This window comes from Dipodomys merriami, unplaced genomic scaffold (genome assembly GCF_024711535.1).
Source record: "Dipodomys merriami isolate MVZ:Mamm:240054 unplaced genomic scaffold, mDipMer1.0.p SCAF_92, whole genome shotgun sequence".
In the NCBI taxonomy this organism is placed as follows: domain Eukaryota; kingdom Metazoa; phylum Chordata; class Mammalia; order Rodentia; family Heteromyidae; genus Dipodomys; species Dipodomys merriami.
This window is the reverse complement of record NW_027206535.1, coordinates 4,040,161-4,056,226: the sequence shown is the minus strand read 5'-3', so window position 1 is coordinate 4,056,226 and position 16,066 is coordinate 4,040,161. Positions and strand designations below refer to the sequence as shown.

At 45.5% G+C, this 16,066-nt stretch overlaps 1 protein-coding gene across 3 annotated transcripts in view; it reads left to right on the top strand.

Moving 5' to 3' along the window:
- Kcnn3 (potassium calcium-activated channel subfamily N member 3) overlaps nucleotides 1-16,066 on the top strand; it is a 204,366-nt gene that overhangs the window by 125,790 nt on the left and 62,510 nt on the right. For all 3 annotated transcript variants that reach the window (XM_070013932.1, XM_070013931.1, XM_070013930.1), the window contains exon 3: nucleotides 9,771-10,189. In XM_070013932.1, the coding sequence (XP_069870033.1) occupies nucleotides 9,771-10,189 (419 nt within the window). The remainder of the gene's footprint in view (nucleotides 1-9,770; nucleotides 10,190-16,066) is intronic.

Below are 16,066 nucleotides of genomic sequence, written 5' to 3'. Positions count from 1 at the left end.
GAGACACCAGGTATGCTGGGTGGGTGATGAGGATGGTGGTTCTTGCTGGGATCAGGTGGGAAGGACCCTTTTGGCCTGGTGCCACTAGAGGTTAGACTTGATCCACAACACCCTGGGTTACCATTGAAAAGCTCTAGGGAAGGAAAAAAACAACATAGTTTGCTTTGTGTTTTAGGGTAGTCATTTTGGCAGCTGGAAGTTGATGGGGTGGGGCTTATGATGAGATCAGATATGGCCACTGTAACCCAAAGGTTGGCTGGGGTCACTGGACTTATTGCTTCAAATAGAATTGGGACAAAACTCCCATCCTTACTCAACAAGGACCCGTGGGGTCTTTGCAGAGGTCTCTGGGGATTTTTGGAAACTTCTCCTCTGATACCAAACTCCTGTTTGGTGTGAATTTACCTCCAGTGAGCACTTAATGTCCTTTTTAGACACCAGGTCACCTCCTCTTGCTTTCCCTTTCCAAAGGACCCCCATAGCCAAGGGCTCTAGGTTAGCCAGCTTTTCTGCCTATTTGGAGCAAGAAGGAGCCATGATGTCATAGCCACACAATATACAAGGTAACATTGAATTTTGCACACAACCATTCTTGTCTCATGTGGGTGGTCAGCATCTACAAATGAAAAGACTGGCCCAAAGTGCCTCTTAGCCACCACCCTTCTGATCCCACAGCCATGGCTCCCAACCTCTTCAATGTTCCTGTTCATTTCTTAAGGCTGATAAATTAAGCCTGGTCTTGGCTCCTTTGATACTACCTAACTTTGCTCAACCCGAATCTTCATCAGCAATCAGGCCTAGGTGTGTAGGTGCCCTGGTATGTAGGTGGGCTCCTAAATTGAGATGGTCTCTGCTGATAAGGATACCACCACCACCACCAGATCTCCATAGAGATCGACTTGCTGGGGGTGCGGGGGATGAGAAGACAAAGGGAAGATGATAAGTGGAAATGAAAGCAATTGTCTTAGTTCCTCAGAGACCAATCCAGATTGCTAATTTCAGCCTGAGTTTCCCAGAGTAGTACAGATGCTAGGAATGAGACCCCAGCCCATTTTAATTGTATATTGATTCTGTGGTCAGTGATGAGTCTTCTGAAAGTGAACACCCAAAGGGTGGTGTTTAAGTATTTTTGTTTTGTTTTGTTTTTAGGATAGAACAAAGTAAATTTCACACTGCCTAGTCCCCAACATGGAGAACCCTGCTAAGCAAACTCTCAGGTGACAAGGAACCTGGGTTTCATGGAATGCAGCAGGCCCTGTGTTACTGACTGTACCTCTCTGGGTTTTAGTTTTTCCTCTGCAAAGTGGGCATAAGATTATTTCCTTGGAAGAAGTTTGTGAGGTGACAATGGAAATATGCAGGCAAAAATCACTTAGCCTGGTATGTAGTCTGGCTTATGGACACATGATGGCACAGCTATGGACTAAACTGTGTTCCTTCCAATTCCTAGTTTGAGACCTTCGCTGTTGATGTGACTGCATCAGAAGACAGGGTCTTTAGGAGGGAGTTAAGCTCAAATAAAGGCATGACAGTGGGCTTATTACAGGAGTGGGGAACCTTTTCTACTTCCATGGGCCATTTGGGTATTTATAACATCATTTGAAGGCCACACAAAATGATCAATATAAGTAGATGACTGTGGGAAGGCCAATGAAAAGCATATCCATCTGTACCATCATGTACCAAATAGTTTCACAGGCCTTCTATGTTCTCCACCCTTACAAGACCAGGGAACTCTTGTGTGTGTGTGTGTGTGTGTGTGTGTGTGTGTGTGTGTGTGTGTGTGTGTGTGTGTGTGTGTGTGTGTGTGTGTGTGTGTGTGTGTGTGTGTGTGTGCGTGCATATGTTCACCATATGAGGACATAGCAGGAAGGCAGCTAGCTACAAATCAGGAAAAGAGCCTTCTCCAGAACCCCACCATACTGACACTCTGCTCTCAGACTGGTAGCCTCCAGAATGGTGAGAAAATTAATTTGTTATGTAAGTTACCTAGTCAATGATATTCTGTTACAAAAGACTTCACAGACTAATAAAGCCTGTGTTAAATCTGTGGACAGTCTGTCCTCAGACAGGGTACATGGCCATGCCAGGTGCGCCTCAGATCTCCTTGCCCTTCAGTACAGCTCCTTCCATGGCTCCGAGGTATCAGTGATCTGGGTCTTGCTACTTTCTTGTTCTCATCTGGTGTCATCCCTCATTGCTTTCTTTCTTCTCTCAAACTCTCCAAGTTCCATCTTGCCATGGGCCTTTTTCACATGTGGCCACTCTGCCTGTAATGTACATCTTTGCATGACTCACCTCTCACTCCAAGGTCCTTTCCTTAGACTGCCTTGTCCTGGCCACCGGTGGAAGAGAACGCTGTCTCTACCCAGACTTCTCTCATTTTCTTTGCCTTATTTTACACTCTTCCCAGCACTGAGATGAAATGATTTACAAAGTGTTTCTTATCTGTTTTCCTCCATTAGACTTCATGTTTTGTGGGATAAGGCCTGATCTATATGTTCTGATCTATATGACTGTGTCCCTGGAGTTTAGCATGGGATGGTCATAAATTTGGAACTGACTCATACTGAATGAATGAATGAACAAATCCATTAGAGTAAATTCTGAGCCTGAGTATTGAGCAGTTTTTAACTAGACCTCAACCCCCTTGCTTCCAAGATCTATCCCAGCCTATTTGAGGTGAGTGAGTTGGCATTGAATGCTACCCAATCTCTTTACCACCTCAAAGCTGAGTTTGTCTGTTTCTCATATTGGGATTATATGTAATATCTCATCAGAAGAAATGGCTCCATAGCTAGGAGAAATGGAAAACCACATATCAGATCCAGTTCTTTGTTTCTAGATGAGGAATCTGGGTCCAGAGAGGGAGAGAGACTTGTCACAGGAGAAGGTCATAGGCAGGATATTCTCTCTTCATGGTTAGGGAGAGAGAAATGCTTTGCTATATGAGTGAAAAATACTTCCAATTCTGTAGCTTGGCTTTTATTTTCTAAGAACTGGGGACAGGAGAAATGATTTATGGTCACCACAGCTCTCGTTGGTCTTAAATAAACTTTAGGCTTAAAAGTTCCCAAGGAGCTAGGCACCAGTGGCTCAAATCTGTAATATTAGCTACTCAGGAGGCTGAGATCTGAAGATCATGTTTTGAAGCCAGCCTGGGCAGAAAAGTTGGCAAGACTCTTATTTTCCAATAAACTACTCAGAAATAACTCGAAGTGGTGTTGTGGTTCAAGTGGTAGAACACTAGCCTTGAGCATAAAGAGGTTCAGAGACAGTGCCCAGGCCCTGAGGGCAAAAATAAAAGTCCTCAACGGTTGTCATATGCCTGGCAAGAGACCATCAGTGAATTCTGTCATGGCCTGGCCAGGCCAAAAAGCCACTGTGAGATATGAAACATGGCTACCTGCCTCATTCGTTTCAGACTGGAAAAATTTCTCTTTAGAAAGATACAGAGTAGGCAAGCATGGATCCCATCTCTCTAAGAGTCTTGCTGGTGATAGAATCTTAGGAACTTTTCTGACAAGCCTTACTAACTTAGTGGTTTCGTAAAGCCACATTTCCCTACCTTGCTTCCCCCTCACCTTTTCCCCCTTCCTCTCTTTCTTCATCTAAGTCCACAGAGCACTTTTGCTTACTGGAAATTTACGTTCACTATCACTACACACTCAAAGTTCATTTCATCATTGGCAATCAGCTCTTATCCTCAGGGAAACCTAATTAGATATTACAGAACTTTTGATGTTGTTTCCATGGTAACATCCATAGTAATGGTGTACATGCACAATATATGCTCCAGGGAGTTTAAATTTATTTGTCTATGTAACATATATATTAACATATTTTAAGAGAAATCTAGATTTTTAGAAGATCTTTTTGGCTTTGTGTTTTTGTTCCCTCTGCACCTGTTTTTTTTCAAATGATGGAAAATTTCCCTGAAGGTTTTCATCCACAGAGAGGGAACAGTAGAGAACACAAAAGCCCCCCCCCCCCCATTTTCCCTCCTTTAATTTAGAAAAACTCATAGTTGCACAAGAATGAAAGTTTTTCAGGGTGGTTGGAAAATGTCTAAGCTGGATTTCCCCTGATGGCTGAGAACACTTTATTAAGAGATTTTTGCTAAAATAAAGAATCTGAAAGGCCTTAAGCCTTTCCAGATCGAATAGAGGGAATCTAGTGAGTCCATTGAAACAACTCCAATCTTACTGTGAAAAATCAAAACAAAAGGAAATAAAACCCAAACCCCAAGCAGCAGAAAAGGTTCCCTGAGCACTCTTCCCACTAGGGTGTGGCTGTCCTGGACACTGGAGACCTCGGGGCAGACTCTTCTCCCACAGTCAGGACAGCTTGTACAGGGCCCTGCAGCTACCACATGGTGGGATCCAGAGATGCCAATTGAGATGGCCTGTGCCGGGGTGGCCAGATGGCTCCTCAGAGCTGCTTCCATGATCTGGCAATGTCATCACTGCCCCAGGAGAAGCTCTCCAGATGAAGTGAGCAGCCATGGAAGGAAAGGATTCAGATCAGCCTTGAACTCAGAGCTTGTGATGACTCTGTGTGCCACAGCCCAAACTCAAGAGTTTCTAGAGAATCCCAAAATCACTGAAATTACTTTCTTTGGTATCCTCAGTGGCCATTCAGAGATGGAATGTCCACATCGATGCCTTTGCCAGCTTCCAGGTAATCAATTTACTCCCCAAGTTTGCAGCACAGTTTTCTATTCTTGGACTCCCATGTTGCCCCCTTCCCCATAAATTCTATTTTTCTTTTGTTCTCTGATACAGTCTAGAAAACTTCTTTTCTGGAAAATACGGTGTGCAAAAGAACTAAACCATTGGCAAAGTACTTTTTTTTTTTTGGTACCAGTTCTAGGGCTTGAACTCAGGATCTGGCTGCTGTCTCTGAATGTTATCAGCTCAAGATTAGTGTTCTACCACTTGAGCCACAGCTCCACTTCTGGCTTTTTGGGTGGTTAATTGGAAGTGAAGAGCATATGGACTGGGCTGGCTTTGAACTGTGTGACCTTCAGATCTCAGCCTCCTGAGTAGTTAGGATTATAGGCATGAACCATCGGCTCCCAGTGACAAATACATTTTTATTGCTTTGAGTTAATTTTTGATATCTGAAATGATGTACCCATGGGCTGGGGATTGGGCAAGAGACGTGTGAATGACCCTTGACCATAATCCTCTCCCTGTCCTGTCACCCAGTTAATTAAGAAAGACTGGACAGTCTGATGTTTGTATGTAATAGGAAGTTGAAGATAAGTAGAGTTCCTTCTAGAGGCTGTGGCAGGAAAACATAAAAGGGATATGTGGGGCATGGTAGGCAAATTGCTCAATGCTTCTAATGTACATGCTAAGCATGTGAATTAGTATTGGTACATATCAGTGTCATTGCATAATGAAGCTCCTAAAATGTTTTTGGTTTAAAACAACCATCATTTAGCTCTCAGTTTTGAAGGTAGGCAACCTAGTCTGGGTTCAGCCTGGGAGTTCTGTTGGTCTCACCCATGGGGAGATTCATGGCCTCACTCAAATGCTTTGCAGCTAGTGTTCACTGTTGGCTGGACTGGAGGAATAGAGATGGGAAGACCATTTCTATAGTCAGCCCCGGGACGCTGACATTTTTCCTGCCTTTTGCTGTATTAAATTTTCTAATGTAATATTGGCCAAAGTAAAGTACATGGCCACGTTTAGGCCAAGACTGTGCCTCTTGCTGTGTGGGAAAGCAATGTGGCACATACAGAAGCAAGTGAAGGAAGGGAGGAATCGGTGGCCTTGTTTATGAGTTACATGCCAGGGGTGATGATACCTGTCTGGGTGCTGCTACTAAAACCCGGTCTTGACCAAGAAGTTTGCAAGCTGATTCATGAGACATGTTTTAATGAACAATTATGTCCTCACAATATCCTAACCCTTACTGATTATTTTATTTACTTGAGCTGAGCTGAACCAAGTTGGTTCTCTTTTTCTTCTAATTACAAGCTCTTAACGGCAAATTTGGGATCACTCTGTTGTATAAAAGCTCCTTTCCAGAGCTCTTGGGAGTATATTATTGTGCTGAAATCCTAAGACTCTCAGAATCCTGAGTGAAGAAGCAAATGGATGCAGTCTGCAGGCATTGCTGTACAGGGCACTATCTGAGGAAAGAGCAGGACTTTCAGGGGCCCACAGACCTTGGTACTGGTGCATCATATCTTCCGGCTGGCCCTGCCTTATGTGAGTAAAATCACCAATTCAGGCTGAGGACACAGCAAGACAGCACCTTGGTGTTCCCATTCAGGAAAGCTGGGGAGCAAAGGTCAAAGCCCAGGCCAGGTCAGAATACTCACTCATCAGCCTTGGCCCTTGGGCCTCTGACATTTCTCCCTTGAGGGTTCCTTGGTGCTTTGTACTTCATGCCATGTTTTCTGTACGTATCACCTAAGTCCTTTTCAAAAATCTGTCAGAGGAGGCTGGGAAGGTGGCTCAGTGGTACAGTGCTTACCTCGCATGCATGAGGCTCTGGGTTCGATGCCTCAGCACCACATAAGCAGAAAAAGTTGGAAGTGGTGCTGTGGCTCAAATAGTAGTGCTAGTCTTGAGCTGAAGAGCTGAGGGACAGCACCCAGGCCCAGAGTTCAAGCCCCATGACCAACCAAAAAGAAATGTGCCAGAAATAAACAGTGAGGCTATTCCAGAATGCTGATGGGGTGATAAAGATCAAACTCTGGGGGAAAAGTGGTCCCTTTTGGAGCCACGTATACTGTTCCCCTTATACCTCTGGGCTAGTGCTACTCAAGATCCTGGTTCCAAATTAACTCTAGAATTTTCTAGCATTTGGAGAGCATCTGGACAGTCTATTTGAGATTGAATGGCCCTTTGGGACGTTCACTTCCCTTTCCTTCCTCCCCCTGTCCTTTTCTTTCCTTACTCGGTTGTCCTGACTGATTTCTAAATGTTTCTAAATGAGCCCCAGACTGGTCAATTTCATAATCCTTCACATTTAGAGAGTCATTAGTAATAACTAGTAAGTAGACCTACTTACTATCTTTATTACAGATCCTAATTCTAATCCTATGAGATAGATAGGTGTGGTCAAGGTCAATCTTTCCGGTACAGAGATGGGGAAATGGACTCAGAAAAGTCTCGTGAGATGAGTGGCTGGAGATCACCTAGCTGATTCTGAGAGGCTCTGTCTAGCTTGCTAGCCTTGTGTGCATTTGGAGGCCAGCCCTGTATCAAGAAACGGAAACAAGCAAGGTACCTGAGAGGCAGGTAAGAACACTGCCCTGGGACCAGCTGCATCCTGTCTGTTGAGCTGGGCAGAGATGCTGAGTTCCTCCACCCTTCAATTCGGATGGTGTACAATCCCAATCCCCCGTCAAGCAATCAAAGGAATCTGTTACTGGCTGCTTCAATTCCTGCCCAGAGTGAACCCAGTTACTATAGTAACTGGATGTGATTCTTTATTACAGGGTAGATGGTTTTAATTTTGTATTTGAAGAGTTTGGCCAGACAGGTTGCCATGGTTTGGCCTGACAGGTGGCAGGTAGGAGCAAGGGTTGTTGTTTTTTTTTTCCTAATTGATGGGGGAACCTGTGTCTGGGAAAAGCAGGACGCTACTGGGAAAGGAAGAGGGCATCTCCCCTGGAGCTAGACTGTACCCTTACCCCCCCTCCCGCCTCTCATTTGGTAGTATTTGGGTTTGAACTGAGGTCCTTGCACTTGTAAGGCAGAGACTTAACCATTTGAGCCATACCCTCAATCCTTTTTGGCTTTATTTATTTATTTATTTAGAATAAGGTCTCTCAGTTTTGCCTAGGGCTAGTGCCAGACCATTCTTCTCCTACCTATGTTTCCTGAGTACCTAGGATGACAAGTGGGGACCACCACTTCTACCTTGTTTATTAAGATGGGAGTCTTACTTTTTCCTGAGCTGATCTTGAGCTGAGATTCTCCCAATCTCTACCTCCTAAGTAATTGGGATTACAGAAGTAATCCATGATGGCTGGCTGGGAAGATGCCTCTGAATTAGAGCTCTGGTGAGGTTGACCTTCATCTAGTTGCTCCCACAGTGGGCTCTATTTCCCCTTCATGATCTTTATTTTGGGGCCTAGCCTCACAGTTGTTTTGCTCTGCCCTGAATCTCAGCACCCCCGATAGTAGCCTTTAACATGTGTGTTAATGAATGAATGTGTGAATGAATGAATAAACAAACTAATGATCTCTTATAGTTTATGGTCTTCCATCATTTTATACCCATTAGGGCTCTGTATGTCATGGGGCAGGAAAAAGAGGAAGCAGGCCCAGCAAGGTTGGATACCACCTCCATGGTGCTGCCTCCTCAGTCATTTCCACCAGCCTCTCAGTGGCCTGAACTACCTGGAACTTGTATTTGCAAGTTAAATTACAGAATAAACACCATAGGCAGACTGTAAAAGCCAAGAGACCCCTCCCTGTCCACATCATGTGACTCAGCTGCTTTGCCATGAATTTGTATTAGTTATGACAGATTCCTCAGTGGCTCTTGTTTTGTTCTCAGAGATGGGCAGCAGCACAGACTGTGTCCTGGGTCCTCAGGTACCACAATAATGACCCAGGGAGAAGGCAGTGGAAGAACGGGGAGAAGAGGGGGTACTGGGGGACTCACTTCAAAACAGAAGAATTAGAGCCAGGCACATAGAGGCTGGGATCTGAGGATTACAGTTCAAAGACAGCCTGGAGAGGAAAACCCATGAGACCCTTATCACCAATTAACTACCTCTCCTCCCCCTCCAAAAAAGCCAAAAGTGGTGCTGTGGCTCAAGTGGTGGAGAACTAGCCTTGAATAAAAGCTCAGGGACAGTGCCCAGGCCATGAGTTTAAGCACAAAAACAAAAACAAACAAAACAAAAAAAAAATCAAAAGAATGAATCCCAGACACTCAAGGAGGCCATGGGGGGAGGAGGAAGGGGTACAAAGTAAAGGAACTTTCACCCTGGATTCCCTTGTGTAGATTGAAGTCTTACCCCACAATCTCCCCCTTGGATTTGATTAATTTCCTGGAGCAGGTTACATAGCTCAGGGAAATGTATTCACTTGTTTGTTATAAGGATTTTACAAAGGATTCACAGGAGCAGCTAGGTGGGAAGGGTGAAGAGCTTCCTTGCCCTCTCTCTGGGCAGCAATCTGCAAGCTCAACCCTTGACCTTCCTGTAGGCACAAATGATTAGATCATTGGCCATTGGCAATCAACTCAACCTCCAGCCCAGGAGGAGGCAGGACGAGGCTGAAAGTTGTTTCCCCTGGCCTCCAGTGCCCATCCTGAGGCTGCTGTGTAGGAGTCCCCAGCCAGCAGCCATCAGAGGGGCATTTAAGAATCTTAGTACTCTGGAGACTTGTGGTTTTGTTTGTTCCTTAAGTGCTAGAGATTAAACCTACATGCTTGGGAAGTGCCGTACCCCAAGCTACATCCTTAGTCGTGTTTCTGGGGTTTTCGTGATTTTGGTACCTAAACTAGGATGAAGATCAGCTATATTACTTTCTTATTAAAAGTCACAATATCCCAAGAAATGATTTCCAGCGTAACTTGAGGCCCACAGAATAGAGTGCCTTAGCCAATACCTCCAGCTGGACCTGAATTCAGGTCTCCGAACTCCTCATTTGGCTCTCACACTGTAGGGAGGCCCCTAACAAGGACTATCAGGTGGTCAGAGTGACCAAAACCCAGTGATCTGTGTCCCCCGCCCCCCTCATGCACTCCTTCCGTGGTGCTGGTTGCACTAACAGGCTCTCTGTTCCCACCAGCTCTTTGTGATCGACAATGGTGCAGATGACTGGCGAATAGCCATGACCTACGAGCGCATCCTGTACATCAGCCTGGAGATGTTGGTGTGTGCCATCCACCCCATTCCTGGAGAGTACAAGTTCTTCTGGACAGCACGCCTGGCCTTCTCCTACACCCCATCACGGGCAGAGGCTGATGTAGACATTATCCTGTCCATCCCCATGTTTCTGCGCCTGTACCTGATCGCCAGGGTGATGTTGTTACACAGCAAGCTCTTCACCGATGCCTCATCCCGTAGCATCGGGGCCCTCAACAAGATTAACTTCAACACCCGCTTCGTCATGAAGACCCTCATGACCATCTGCCCTGGTACTGTGCTGCTGGTGTTTAGCATCTCTCTGTGGATCATCGCTGCCTGGACGGTTCGAGTCTGTGAAAGGTATTGGCTGTGGGTCCCTTCGGTCCCTGTGATCTGTTTAACCATGCCTTCCTAAGCACAGAGACCAGGCTGGCACAGGGAAGGGAGGAGGAGCGGGGATGACAGAGGCATGTGGTCTGATGGAGGAGACAACCATGTAGCTAAACACCTCGAAGGAGAGAAAATGGGAGCGAAGAGGGTGGAGCCAAGGTAAGCTGGGGAAAACACACATATAATATCTTGACTTTTCTGTTTCCTCTTTAAACAACAATGTATCAAAGATTTTGGGATATTCCCCAATCCTTACTCCTAAATAATATATTACAATTTTTGTATCATCTCCTCTTAGAGATTAGTTATGCTTGTGAATGCTATAAGGCTCTGAGAAGTCCTGCAGTAATGAAACTTGTTTATGTTGTCCACATTTTCTTAAAATGATTCATCCACTCACTTTTTTCACTATATTCTACTGAGTTCTCTCTGCTCATGGCTTGGTCCACTATCAGTAGCATCCACATCACTGGAGACTTGGGAGAGCGAATCTCAGGTTTCCCCTAGAGCTACGCAGTCGGGGCTTCCATGTTAACAAGCTTCCACCATGAGCCACGTGCACTTTACAGTTTTGAGAAACACTGTGCTGATGGCATAGACTTTGGGAAGTGTTTCAGGAGGCTGATGGCTGCAGAGTGACTTGGAGAAGTCCCTGATGGGAGAGAAGAGATGAGACCTAACAGAGATCTAAGGTTCTGGGACAGTATGACTGCTCTTCAGAACAGTCTTCATCAGGGTCAATGCTTGCAATTGCCTCCTGCCAAGGTCTTCTAGAACTGCTCTTTGTGACTCTTCTTCCTCTCAAACTAGCCTCAGATATTCGATGCTCTTTTCTCTTTTTTTTTTCTTTTTCTTTTTTTGTTGTCTCTTGAGACAAGGTCTATCTTGAGGTTTCAGGTTGGCCTTGAACTTGAGATCATCCTGTATCAGCCTGGGATAATAGGCAACCATGGCCAGCTTTGAATATTTATTTTAATCTGATTTCATATACAGAGTCCAAACCAAACCTAGGTTTAGAAATATGGATTCTGCCCCTACATAGCTGTGCAACCTAGGAGACTGTTTGGAGCTCTGTTTCCTCATCTTAAAGTAAGGATCATTTGAAGTAGAATGAAGATACATTTCCTGGAGAGAGCGAATTTTATCATGTTGAAAGGCGTGGAGAACATCTTGTGTCGTTTACACAGATCCTGGTAGTCATTCTTAATTCATTAGCACTTAACAATTCTATTGCCAAAACTTCTGTGCACCAGAGTCCTAGCAGAGCTATGATCAAGATAAGGAAGTCTGGAGTACAGTTAGCTTAAAAGATCTCCGAACTAGCCAGGTACCAAGTGCCAGTGGCTCATTCATACTAGCCACTCAGGATGCTGAGTCCTGCGGATTATGGTTTGAAACTGGCCTGGGTAGGAAAGCCTGTGAGATTTTTTTAATCTCCAATTAATTAACCAGCAAAAAGCCAAAAGTAGAGATGTAGCTTAAGTGGTAGAGTACCAGCCTAAGGAGAAAAGGCTAAGAGATAGCCCCCAGGCCTAGAGTTCAAGCCCTAGTATTGGCACAAATTAAAAAAAAATTCTTTGAAGTATATTTCCCACCTATTTTGAGATTCTCTGTTTGGAGACATTACAGATTTCTGGTCAGCAGACATGGTCAAACTGAGAGGGCATTCTGCTAGGGCCATGCAAGGGCCTTTAAGGGTGTCAGGGTCAGTCCCTGAGAACCAGGGCAATGTTAGGAAACTCTTGTCTGGGTCTCAGGACCTCAACTACCCAACTGCTTAGAATATGACCCTTGCTCAGTCGCTGACACTGCAGAGGCTGTTCCAATGCTTTATGAACCTTCTTTGGCAAGCACATAGTTTCCTTAACTAGAGAAAGTGTGTGTTTAGAATCTAATTCTGTCTGTCTGCCTGTCTGTCTGTCTCTGTCTTTTTTTTTCTCTCTCTTTCTGTCGTTCTGTCTATTTTTGTGGCTTTTTTTCCAGTCCTGGGGCTTGAACTCAGGGCCTAGGCACTGTCCCTGAGCTTCTTTTCTCAAGGTTAGCACTCTACCATTTGAGCCATAGCACCACTTCCAGCTTTTTCTGTTTATGTGGTACTGAGGAATCCAGCCCAAGGTATGCTAGGCAAGCATGCATGCTAGGCAAGCACTCTACCACTGAGCCACATTCCTAGCCCTATATTTTAGCTTTTTGAGACAAAGTCTTGCTAGACTACCCAACCTAGCCTTGAACTCTCAATCTTCCAACCTCAGCTTCCCAAGTGCTGGGATTATAGGTATGTACCACTATGCCTGGCTTCTTTGTGGCCCTTGTAGTGAAGAAACATCATGCCAATCTCTTTACCTGTATGGACTTCAATTTTCTCATCTGTAAGCAGAAGATACTAACATTTATGTTGCAGGATTTATTATCAGAGTAAAACGAGGTAATGTATGTGAGCTGTACATTGCAATACAATGGTAGTAAAATATAGAGACCTAGGATATTATCATTATCATGATCCCTGTGACAACAGGTAGGAATTTGTGGCTGCCATTTTATAATTAGAACAAAAGGACTCCTACTAGATATCAGCAATACTCTTCCTGTTCTCTTGACTAATTGATGGAAACTTTCTAACAATAGTAATTAAATTTGCATAGTCTTTTAAGGCCTTTGAAGCTTTCCACCTTCCAACCCTGTTGGGAATGTATTTCAGATAAGCATAGACTGAGTGTGCAACAGAAATGTTTAAGGAGACTCTCACAAATATGGATGACTTTTTTTTGTTGGTGGTGGTGGTCATAGGGCTTGAACTCTGGGCCTGGGCACTGTACCTCAGCTCTTCAACTCAGGGCTAGCACTCTACCACTTGAGCCACAGAGCCACTTCCGGCTTTCTGAGTGGTTTATTGGAGATAAGAGTCTCACGGACTTTCCTGCCCAGGCTGGCTTTGAACCGTGATCCTCAGATCTCAGCCTCCTGAGTAGCTAGGATTACAGGTGTGAGCTACCAGCGCCTGGCTGGATGACATTTTTTACTGGAAAACAAGCAAGTGTTAATTTGTCTAGTTAGCAAAATACTTGGCTTCATTTCTTTGATACTGAGTGGTTCTTCATAGGTTCTAAGTCCAGGCTGGGTTAGCCTGGCCCCTGATACTTGATGGTTTTCTATGCAAACCTGATTCACAAACTCTACCTGAAGCCAAGGCAAGGCATGGAGGAACCAAAGACAAGGCAGTTCTCTAAAAATGTTCCTCTCTTGAGAGAAGGCCATTTGATTACAGGCTTCTGATTGGATAGAACATAAGGTATGTGGTACAGAGCATACTAGATGCTGTCATTGCCTTGGCATTTTCCTTTATGCCAGTCCTCATTAATAATAATAATAATAATGTGATAATAGAATTTGAACTCAGAGACTGGTGCTTGCTAGGTAAGTGCTCCATCACTGAACCATGCCTCTAGCTCTTTTATGGGCTGGTTGATTTTGAGATAGGGTCTTGCCTCTTATCTGGGCTAGCCTGGACCATGTTCCTCTATTTATTTATTTATTTGCTTCCTTGGCTTCAAACCTTGATCTTTCCCGGATCTCAGCCTCCCAAGTAGCTAGGATTACAGGCATGACCTACCAGTGGCTGCCCCTGCACTCCCCCCCACTCCCCACCTCCCCTCCCACCTTCCAGTTCCATGTCATACACTTCATGCTATCCCACTTTGGCCTTACAACAGACCTATGGCCAAAGTACCTTGACTGTCTCCATTTTAGAGTTTACTGACATGAAATAACTGGCTGGTGGTCACTGAGCTAATAAGTGTGGAATCAGAATAGGAGCCTGTCTCTGACCTCTTTGGCTAGCCAACCCAGGGCAACTGTGGCCTAGCCTTTCCCAATCTTAAGGCCACTGAGATTAACACTTAAATCCCTGTTTTGCTGTCTTGACAGTCTCTGCTGCTTGTGCCCTGGACCATTTGGCCATATTGGCTCCTGGGATGACTTCCTGTTCATTTCCAACACATGTGTGTGTGGCAGATGCTGCAGCTTCCCATATGATGTCCAATCCATGAGTCAGGCTCTACTCCCTCACCTAGGCTATATTGGTTGTGACTGTCCCTCTCCTAGGAATGAATTGGCAGAAGGGAGCTGCCTGTGGCTCAAGGTCAAGCCCTTTGTCCAGGGGAGTAAGAACCCACTGACTGTCTGGTGGCATTTACGAAGAGTTAACCCCTTCATTTGCAGGGGGACAAGTTTACAGGGCCAGCGGGCACCAGGGCTCTGAGATCTCTGGGGTGGGAGTCGGGGGAATCCCCTGAGGTCTCTGCCACTGGCTTCACACAAAGACCTCACTGAGCCAGTCCTGCCTCCTCAAGCTCCAAGGGTATTGATTCAGAGCCAGCCCCAATGAAATTTCTGTCCCCAAATCTTAGCATCTCAGAATCATTCCCAGGAAATCTAACTGACAGAACTGTGAAGCACATGTACATTTTTTTTTCTCCTAATCAGGCAAAGCATTTCCTTTACAAAGATCAACCAATTTCTTTTAGAATCAGGCTTAAATGGTCCTTGTCCTTCCCAATGTCAAATAATAAGTAAGATCGGCAGAGACTCGAAGACAGGAGTTATTCAACCAGAAAAAGCACAGGAACTGGGAGCAGGAGATGCATGGGGAACAAAAGCTTCAGACAGGGTGCAATGGACATGCTGACTTGATCTCTCTCAGCCTGATCTGATGATGAATCTGTCACCTTTGACTTCAGAGAGGGCACACAACTTACCCAAGGTCACAGAGCTACCTGCCAAGTTCTAGAAAAAGCCATGGCTGCTGATACCCAGATCAGGGCTTGTTCACATTCCAGGTGGCTTTCATCAGCCTGGCCCTATCTCTAGTTGCATATATACACTTGTGAAGTTGCTATGGAAATCCCTGTTCAGCAAGATGAATTTTAAAAGACACTTCTCATATCTTGGGTTGGCTTTTATGTGACAATAAAGGTTTTGCCCATCTCCTCCTGCCAAGGAGGGAAGGGAGTTAGTGATTGTTCAGAACAGCCATGCTCGTGGGAGGGCAGTGCCCTGGTTGCCGGGAGGGCAGTGACAACACCGGGCTTGTTTTGCTGGGACCCCAGAGAGGCCATTACATCACCGCTTCCAAGGCCTGACAGTTGCAGTATTCGGCTTTCTCTGGGATTCTCCTGGCTCCATGCCTGCCTCCCACAGGCCTCCTAGGACTGCTGGAGGAACCTCCTCATTAAACACTGTCAAATGCCAAGCTGCCTTCTGGGGGAGGGGGGAAGACCAGTGGAGGCCCCAAGTCCCAAGGCAGCAGGCTGGGGAAGCCGGCTTTCCCTACACTCCCAAAACAGTGGTCTGCCAGCTCACATTTGTTTATTTGTCTCCTTGTGAGGAGCAGCAGGCCTCCACAACATGGAGAAAACCAGCAGAGTCTTGCTTTGTAAATGACCTTCCTGCCTTTTGACAGATGGATCCCTCTGAATGGATTCTTAGGCTCCAAGGCCTGCACAGAGGCTGTCGGTCTCTGTCTTGTGTCAGGCAGGGGTTGAGCTGTGATGGTGGGACTTGCATCTTTTTCTCCATGTAGGTAGTTTGATAAAGAAATTGATTCTGGAGACCTGGCCCCTAGAGCTGGGGTTAAACAGTCTGTTTGGGGGCTAGGGATGTGGCTAGGAGATAATGTGCTTTTCTACTGGGCATGAGGTCCTACCCTAGGCTCACCCCCAGCACAGAGAAAGAGGAAGAGGAGGAGGAGGAGGAGGAGGAGGAGGATGAGGAGGAGGAGGAGGAGGAGGACAAACATTCTTTAGCTCACATTCCCACTATAAGGAAGGTAAATGAGGCTTTCTCCAGTTC